Genomic DNA, 9,384 nt, shown 5'->3' on the forward strand with positions numbered 1-9,384 from the left:
GTAATGCCACAGCACTCTACCCAGGGGGACAGCTTGAGGCTCTGTCTCAAAAAAAAAAAAAGATTAAAATAAGTATTTGAGATTATAAAGGAGAGTTTGCATAAAATCATTTGTTATTATTTTGTATCTACAGAAAGAATGGAGGGAAGACAGAAATGGAGAATTTAAAAGAAAAGTTGCCCGCTGTGTAAGAAAAAGCCAAGAGACTGCTTTTGAGTGACATTTACTTAGCAGCTAGAAACTTCACTTATTTCAGGGTAAGTTTATTTTACAAATCATACGCATGCTTTTTGTGTTGTGTAAGTTTTGGGGAATTGTGTGATTTGGTTATTTGAATTACTTTATCTGACTTTTCTTAGGTTAGCACCATTTATTTAGATTATTGTGCAGGTAATTCAGTTTTTACATGTAATCTTTCTAGGAAAAAGAATGATAAACCTTTTCTGAACCAAGGCCTTTCTTCTGTTTAAAATAATTGTTTTTCAAAGGGAGGAATAGATTTTCCTTTCTATGCTAAAAAAGCTAATATAGTTTAAAGCTGGGCCCTCACTACTAAAGACCAGGTCTTTAAACCAGGTCTCCTGATTTTAGGTGTTTAATGACTTTCAGCAGTCAATCCTCTGTGCTGATTTTTCTTTACAATCTCACGAAGAAACAGTTCATAAAGATTTTGTGGCTTTGTCAGTGTTTATATCATAGGGGAATGATTACTGAATGCCCAAAGAGAGTTATTGGCCAGGGATTAATTTGGGTGTGGTATAGTTTTTGGAAAAACATGTAAGTAACACTACCTTAAAGTTACAGTACCTATTTTATAACATTGAGTTATAAAATAATTCCTGAGTTTTGGTACATGTCTTTAGATCTTCTGTCAAATCATGTCTGCACCTATGTATATCTGTGCACAGATAGTAGAACCTCATTCTAATGAAGGCAGTATTACTTGGTACCTTTCATTCTTTGAGAAGGCTATTTACATCCGTTGGTACAATCCTTTTGGAAAGAAATTTAGCAGTTCTACCTCTTATGATCTGTTAAAGATCTACCCTAGGAAGGCAGTCTGATTTATGGAAATAGGCATGTTTATAGCCACAGATTGACTCACAGCTTTGTTTCTCCCCACAACTGAACTTTTGGTATGGTTGAATTTGGGTGATTGGGCTTTAAAAGACACACCAAAATTGGAGTATGTCTGGTAGGAGTTAAAATTTGCCATAACTCTTTTTTTTTTTTTTTTTTTTTTTTGGAGACAGGGTCTAGAGTATAGTAATATAGTGGCGTCATCATAGCTCAAAGCAACCTCAAACTCCTGAGCTCAAGTGATTCTCCTGCCTCAGCCTCCTTAGTAGCAGGGACTATAAGCATGTACCACTGTGCCTGGCTAATTTTTCTGTTTGTAGTAGAGATGCAGTTTCACTCTTGCTCAGACTGGTCTGAGATCCTCCTGCCTTAGCCTCCCAGAGTGCTAGGATTATAGGCAAGAGCCACCATGCCCAGCCTGCTATCACTGTTAAGTATATTTGGACCCTAGGTCAAGAGCTTAAAATTTTAACCCTTGAATTACCAGTCATCTTGTGTTTTGAGTTGTCTTGCCCAGAATTGTGCTTGGCAGCAGACACAGGTTTCCAGGTTCCTTGGAACACTTGACCTAAACGTGTAATAGAAGAAATTGTTGCTTTCAGGCCAAGGTGCAGTGGCTCATGCCTATAATCCTAGCACTCTGGGAGGCCAAGGTGGTTGGATAACTTGAGCTCAGGAGTTCAAGACCAGCCTGAGCACAAGAGCAAGACCCTGTCTCTAAAAATAGCCAGGTGTTGTGGCAGGTGCCTGTAGTCTCAGCTACTCAGGAGGCTGAGGCAAGAGAATCACTTGAGCCCATGTGTTTGAGTTGCTGTAAGCTGTTAGGCCTCAGCACTGTACAGAGGGTGACAAAGTAAGATGCTTGTCTCAAAAAAAAGAAGAAGAAGAAATAGGTGTTTTCTTCTCTGTTGCCCTCAGCTGCCCTCCCATATTCAAAGCACACATTAACATAAGAAAGGCTCTGGGTACTAAAAAAAAAAAGACAAACTGTAATTGTGATGGAGGTTAATTTGTGGATAGATCTATGTTGAAAATGGGTTTGAACTGAATCTAGAGAGTTGGATAGATTTGGCAAGTTGTGAAGTGTGACAGTCTTTTTGTCTGTTTGTAAATGTCCTTGACTTGAACCTCCCCCCAGTCACTTGACCTTTTTATTTATTTATTTTGAGACAGAGTCTCACTATGTTGTCCTTGGTAGAGTGCTATGGCATCACAGCTCACAGCAACCTCAAATTCTTGGGCTTAAGTGATTCTCTTGCCTCAGCCTCCCAAGCAGCTGGGACTACAGGTGCCTGCCACAACACCCAGCTAATTTTTGTTGTTGTTGTAGTCGTCATTGTTGTTTAGCAGGCCCAGACCAGTTTGGAACCTACCAACCCCAGTTTATCTGACTGGCACCCTAACCATTGAGCTACAGGCATCAAGCCCCAAACACTTGACTTTTAAATGATTGTCCTTTTGTGATTCTATTTGTAATATAAGTTGAAAAACATTTGGAATATTGAAAAAATATAAGTCTGGCCAGGCATGGTGGCTCACGCCTGTAATCCTAGTATTCTGGGAGGCCACAGAGGGTGGATAGCTTGAGCTCGTGAGTTCGAGACAAGCCTGAGCAAAAGTGAGAGCCCATCTTCATAGTAAAAGGTGAAAGATTTATGTGATTTGAAGAGAAACCAGAGTATCCACTAAAAATAGAAAAACTGAGGCAAGAGGATTTCTTGAGCCCAAGAGTTGGAGGTTGTTGTGAGCTGTGTTGACACAGCACTCTACCCGGGGCAATAGCCTGAGACTCTGTCTCAAAAAAAAAAAAGAGGCTTGGCACTTGTACCTCAGTGGTTAGGGCACCAGTCACATACACCAAGGCCAGTGGGTTAGAACCCAGCCCAGGCCTGCTAAAAACAACATTGACAACTACAACAAAAAAATATCTGGGCTTTGTGGCGGGCATCTGTAGTCTTAACTACTTGGGAGTCTGAGGCAAGAGAATCTCTTTAGCCCAAGAGTTTGAGGTTGCTGTGAGCTATCATGCCACCACTGTACTAAGGGCAATGTAGTTTGTCTGAATTTAAAAAAAAAAAGAAAGAAAGAAAATATAAATCAGTGATTTCCGTAGAACTATCTGCAGTGATGGAGATAGTCTATGCCTGTGCTGTTCTGTATAGTAGCCACCAGCCCAATGTGACTATTGAGCACTTGAAATGAGGCTAGCACAAGTGAGAAACTAAATGTTTTTTTGTTTTTGAGACAGGGTCTTGCTCTGTTGTTTGGGCTATTGTACAGCTGTGTCATCATAGCTCACTGCTACTTCCACCTCCTAGATTCAAGTGATCCTCAGCCTGAGTCTGGTCTTGAAGTCCTGATTTCAAGCTTTTTTCCCCACTCCCCACCATAGCTTCCCCAAAGTGCTAGGATTATAGGCATGAGCTACCATGCCCAGACCCATGATTTTTGTTTAATTATCAGTTACCATAATGTAGATTTAAAATTAAACAGCCACAGGTGCAAAAGTGAGCTTAAAATGAAGTTAAGGATTTGTTACCAAATTAATAGAATATAAATAAACATTTCTAATCAATTAGTAATTTTTGAAATATGTAAATTCATCATAAAAATGTTGTTTGTTTTGTTGTAGGTCTCCAATTGAGAAACATGGCACTGTTTTCCTGCACTCTACCCACCTATTGCTGGACTTCTGTTGTAACAAGTTGGCAGACACTGGCGGAACTGGGCTGCAATAAAACATGCCAGTTATCAATGCTGACAAGAGCCTAACAAGTGCCAACTTACAGATGATTACGCATTTTGAATTCTAATGAACTATTTTAACCTTCAGGAAGAATTGTAAAGACCTGTACATAGCACAACATGATCCGGATAATATATATACTGTTCATGTACATCCACAAATACACCTTGTACCAAATAATGCTTTCTTGTAGTAGAATAAGAATCGTGTAAATTCTAAAAGATTTTAGCAGGTTTTCTTTCTTATTCATTGTTTCTTATCAGTTTTAAAAGACTCCTTAAAGCATGTGAGATGAAAAGCAATTAGGATTAAAAGTTTCCACTTAATTTCCTTAAACCATTGAGGCTTCATTAAACTCTTTTCACTTACTAAACTTTTGTATCTTCTTTGTTTTGACACACTCCCCTTTGCTTTTATCTCTTATAGCTGCCAGAAAGTTCTAAAATCATTTAGTTAAAATACTGAAATACTTAATAAGCAATTACTTGATTTTTATCGATGACTTCAGAGGAGTAGTCATCACTAGGTGCTTTGTCCTTTTTGTATTCTAGTTGCACCCATCTCGTGGATTGGATGTAGCAATAACATTTTTTGGCCGTTGAGAGCTCTTGAATCCAGTCATTTCCCCCAAGGACTAATAGAGTTGGTACTTAATTCAACTTACTGGAAATATTCCCAAACAGTATCAAACTTTGATACGGTTTTATTTATGTCCTTCAGTTGCCTAAAATATTAAGGTTGGATAAAGCATGCACAGCTCAGCTACAGGCTTTCTACCTAATTCCTGGATTTGCTACTAAAACTGCTATTTACCTTCATACCCTTCTCCTTAGTCCTTTATATTTCTTTGCCTCTATTCTTCTATACCTGCAAATTTTTCTCACCTATTGTACAAAGAAATTGCGATGTATATTTTCATGTAATTTGATTTTGGAATTCTGTCACCTTATGTAGTGAGTTCTTCCAAAATACAATTTTTTTTCAATAATTGTCAAGTTGTTGGCTTTTATTGTATTGAATGAAGGTTATAATACCGAATGCCAGAGAAGTGCAGTTTAGAAAAATCTCAGGTTGATTCCTTATGCAAACAAACTTAATACTTGAAAATCACATGGCCATGGCAGTATATGTATTGGGTTCTATCTAGATTCTTACATGAATCTAAAAACATTACAAGGTAAATGTGTTGCTATTTGACATGCAGATTCTGTCACTGACATATGATTAATGTTTGAGCATAAATATATCTCATATCATACCGTTTTCTAAAACAATTTCAGCAAATGGTAAAATGAGCATGTGAAATGTTAAAGGCAGGCCTAGGCTCTCCTGCGTTTGTTGTGAGGTTGCGGTGAGAGGTAGTCTTTGGCATGTGAAGGACAGAACTTGAGATAGTACCAGATGGGACATGGTGTTTGATTGTGAGAATAAGTGAGAACTGGTGCATTTTTGCTCTGTGGGGTTTAGAGAAGTGCTTTGGCAGAAGAGTGAAAGATTCCTGCCAATAGCCCATACCTCTGCACACTTTGTATGTCCTTTTTAAAGCAGAAATAAAATGATGGAGGATGTATTCACAGTAGAGAGTGAATTTTCTAAATCTTAGTCTGTTTTCCACTCTGAAGCATTGTAAAACCCCATAAACATAAAAACCCGTAAATATGTAGTGACTGTGAAAATTCTTTAATTTGATTCTTTGGAGCCAGATTTTCTTCAAGAACTTTATAATTTGTTTTTCAAAGACCCTGTAGAAATTATTGACCCAAATGCCAGCACTGTACACCTACAAGTGACTTGGAATGCAGTCCCTTTACTCTTAAATCAGAAATTTTCAGATGGTGTTTGCTGTGGCAAAATGGAGCTAGAATTTTGCTCTCCTTTTGCTATCATTCTGCTAACCAAATTAAAACCTGGATTTGATTCTTCAGCAAGTAGCAAATGACCTAGTAACTCAGGGACAACTATTTTTGAACTTTTAAGTGCCACTTTAATGCAGTTTTACTTTGGTATAACCATGTGGTTTTTTAAGGACTAGTTCTAGGGGAGCAGAAAGGAGAGCCAGGAATGAGTGCATCTCTTTTCATGCTCTTTTCCACCTGATGCCCTGACCGTGCTACATCCTGAAACACAGGCCTAGAAAGATGTTATGACTATTTTTTCCTCTGTCAGAGATGTCATCTGTGCCTTTCCCAGTGTTCATCTGAAAATGTAAACTTAAATGCCTCCACATTTTAAATTAAACCACACTCAGATGGCACTGAACCAGGTGGCTTTTGTCCCACCAGGACCTCATCATTAGTGTGAGGTGAGTCTTCTCTGCTTTAGGAAAAGGATTTTTCCCCCCTTACCCTCGTGCCAACCACCAACATCTACATAGTCTGAAGGATTGTAGAACTGTTGGCTATTTCCTAAATTTATTCCAAGTTCTTGTAGAGGCTTCTTACAGATTTTCAGTCTGTGGTCATAATGGGATGGATGGTCTCAGTGGCTTTCTGGCCTCTTTTGAGTTTAAAATCTATATGAAGTTGATTTCCTTGTCATTACAAGGTAATATGCTTGTCAGGTTATTCCACTAGTTCTGTGATCACTTGATTGTCATAGTATCTTCAATGGCCTTCATTCTCAGTTGTGAAATTTTATATGCTCACTCACCCCCCTACAGATCTGCCCGCTTTGGGTTGTGGTGCCTGTGTATCTTTGCCCGTCTGGTCTCCAGTTGGTGGAATTACCTTTTTTGTACTGCCACTTCTCAGCATCTTTGAAATTTGACATAATGTTGCTTCATTCCAGTTTTTTTTTTTTTTTTAGTTCTGTAATTTGTTGATTGTATTTAACTATGTGAGTTCTGTTGTGATGTTTACTGTATTGTAAAGCACCTCAATCATGTGATGGGTGCTCTATAAATCAATAAATGATGACTTAGAGGCTGTATCATGGGCTATTTTGGTTTTAGGATGCAGGTCTCAAAAGCAAATTTGTGGGATTCTTTCTGTATAAATAGCATGTGAAACCAAAGGGTCCACAGGGGAACCTTGATAAAGAATTTTACAAGCTATATATAAAGAAGGAACCAGAGGATGAGAAATTAACTTGACTTCAATCCTGATACAATGCTCTTTAAAATTTCTAATACATGGCCAAGCCCCTTCTCAATCCATTTTTGTGCATTGGGATTTAGAAACTTAAGGTTGAGCACATGTTAGAACATAATTGGGGATTTTGTCTTTGGTCTAAACTGGCTCTACCATAAAGCTAAAGGGTGAGAAATACAGACTGAAATGTGAGCTGGAAGAGACCACAGGCGGCATCATCTCAATCACTACCCCTCTCTAAATAGAGAAACTGGCCAAATATCTGCTCAGGGTCACTTAGTAAGTAAGTGGCAAAAGAGACAAGACTGAGTACTTTTTTCTTTATGCTATCAACATCCAAATTTTTATCTTCAATCCTTATAAATACAATGGAACCTCCATAGTTGACTACTGCCCTACATTGACCACCTCCTTAAATTGACTTTTTTTGTTTTTGTTTTTTTTGAGACAGAGCCTCAAGCTCTATCCTTGGGTAGAGTGCTGTGACATCACAGCTCACAGCAACCTCCATCCAACTCCTGGGCTCAAGCGAGTCTCCTGCCTCAGCCTCCCAAGTAGCTGGGACCACAGGCACCCACCACAATACCTGGCTATTTTTTTGGTTGCAGCTGTCATTGTTTGGCGGGCCCGGGCTAGATTCGAACCCACCGCCTTAGGTGTATGTGGCTGGCACCTTAGCCACTTGAGCCACAGGCGCTGAGCCAACTTTTTTTTTTTGAGACTGTGTCACTTTGTCACCCTAGGTAGAGTGCCTTGGCATCACAGCTCACAGCAACCTCAAACTCTTGGGTTTAAGCCATCTTCTTACCTCAGCCTCCCAAGTAGCTGAGACTATAGGTGCCCGCTACATCTCATTCTTGCTGGTCTTTTTTTTTTTTTTGGTTTGTTTTGTTTTGTTTAGCAGGCCCAGACTGGGTTTGATCCCACCAACCCCAGTGCGTGGGCCAGCACTCTTAACCATTGAGCTACGGGCGCCCAGCTAAGTTGACTTAATTTTTGTCAGTACACTTGCCCTAGTTTCTTATGTTAACCATCTCCATAAGTTGACCCGTTTGTTACAGAGAGGTTTTACTATAGTTTATATAAATCTACTGTAAGGTGTTGAAAGCCTGTTTGTTTTGATACAAGTTGCCAGTGGTTGTTCAGCCATCTTAAAATGGAGACAAGATAGGGGTGGTGACTCATACCTGAATTCTCTGCACTTTGGGAGGCCAAGCTGGGAGGCTCTTTTGAGGCTAAGAGTTTAAGACTAGATTTGGCAACATAATGAAATGTACATTTTTACGAAATAAATGAAAAAATTATCTGGGCATAGAGGCTCGAGCCTGTGGTTCTAACTACACAGGAGGCTGAGGCAGGATTGCTTGAAGCCAGGAGTTTGAGGTTGTAGTGAGCTATGATCGTGCCATTGCACTCTGGCCTGGGTGACAGCAAGACCCTGTCTCAAATAAGGAAGCCAAAAAAAGGAAAAAACTGAGAAAAGAACTTGAATCAGAGCTAAAGTAGAAACAAAATCCTTTTTAATAGGTTTTTGGAAGATTGGGGATTATTTCCAAAGTTTATATCAGTTTATACATAATCATCTATTCATGGTATATAGCTAACAAATTGATTTGCATAGCACTTCAAATGCAAATGAATGGGTTTTTGTCTATATTTACTGTGGGCAAGGCGCTAGGCTTCTAGGAAGGACCAGTTGATTTTCTCCCCTTCATAAAGATAGGGTGAATAACCACTTTATGAAATTAAACTCTGCTTTCTGGAGGCTCACAACCCCCAACAAGATTCAGTGTGCAGAGCTGGTTATTCCCCAGCTATGGTATTTCTGGTGGTTCAGTTTCAGATGTGGGATTAGGGGTTTTTTTTTGTTTGGCTTGGTGGCACTGTACACTGAGCTTAAGTGAACTGAATAAAGAATCGTGTTCACATAGGTAAATAAACTCAAGGAAAAGGAAAAGATTTTCACATAAAGCAGCCAGATATACCTTCTAAAACAAGAGCTGCACAGAAAGTCCTAGGCAAGAAACTTGATTTCTTCCCCCTTCTCAGCAGTATCCATCAGAAATAAGTATAATAGCACTTGTATGTTCACAATGACGTCTCATTTATTCATTCAAAACAAACACCGAAAATCAAATTATTTACTGAGCCTCTGCCTTGTGGCAAGCTTGTGCTATGTATGTTTCATAAAAGACCTAGTTGGCTCGGCACCTGTGGCTCAAGTGGCTAAGGCGCCAGCCGTGTACACCCAAGGTGGCGGGTTCAAATCCAGCCTGGGCCCACCAAACAATGATGGCTCCAACCAAAACATAGCCAGGCGTTGTGGCGAGCACCTGTGGTCCCAGCTATTAGGGAGGCTGAGGCAGGAGACTCACTGGAGCCTAGGAATTGGAGGTTGCTGTGAGCTGTGATGCTACAGCACTCTACCCAGGGGAACAGCTTAAAGCTCTGTCTCAAAAAAAAAAAAAA

The 9,384-nt window shown here is 39.6% G+C and overlaps 1 protein-coding gene across 1 annotated transcript in view; it reads left to right on the top strand.

Moving 5' to 3' along the window:
- The window catches only part of UBE2G1 (ubiquitin conjugating enzyme E2 G1), a 109,302-nt gene extending 102,548 nt beyond the window's left edge, over window positions 1-6,754 (top strand). Inside the window, exons 5-6 of the mRNA XM_003799047.3 lie at window positions 134-257; window positions 3,713-6,754. Coding sequence (XP_003799095.1) covers window positions 134-220 — 87 coding nt within the window. The 3' untranslated portion in view covers window positions 221-257; window positions 3,713-6,754. The remainder of the gene's footprint in view (window positions 1-133; window positions 258-3,712) is intronic.
- Window positions 6,755-9,384: the final 2,630 nt, after the last annotated feature.

This window comes from Otolemur garnettii, unplaced genomic scaffold (genome assembly GCF_000181295.1).
Source record: "Otolemur garnettii isolate 467f Iridium unplaced genomic scaffold, OtoGar3 scaffold00145, whole genome shotgun sequence".
NCBI classification, from domain to species: domain Eukaryota; kingdom Metazoa; phylum Chordata; class Mammalia; order Primates; family Galagidae; genus Otolemur; species Otolemur garnettii.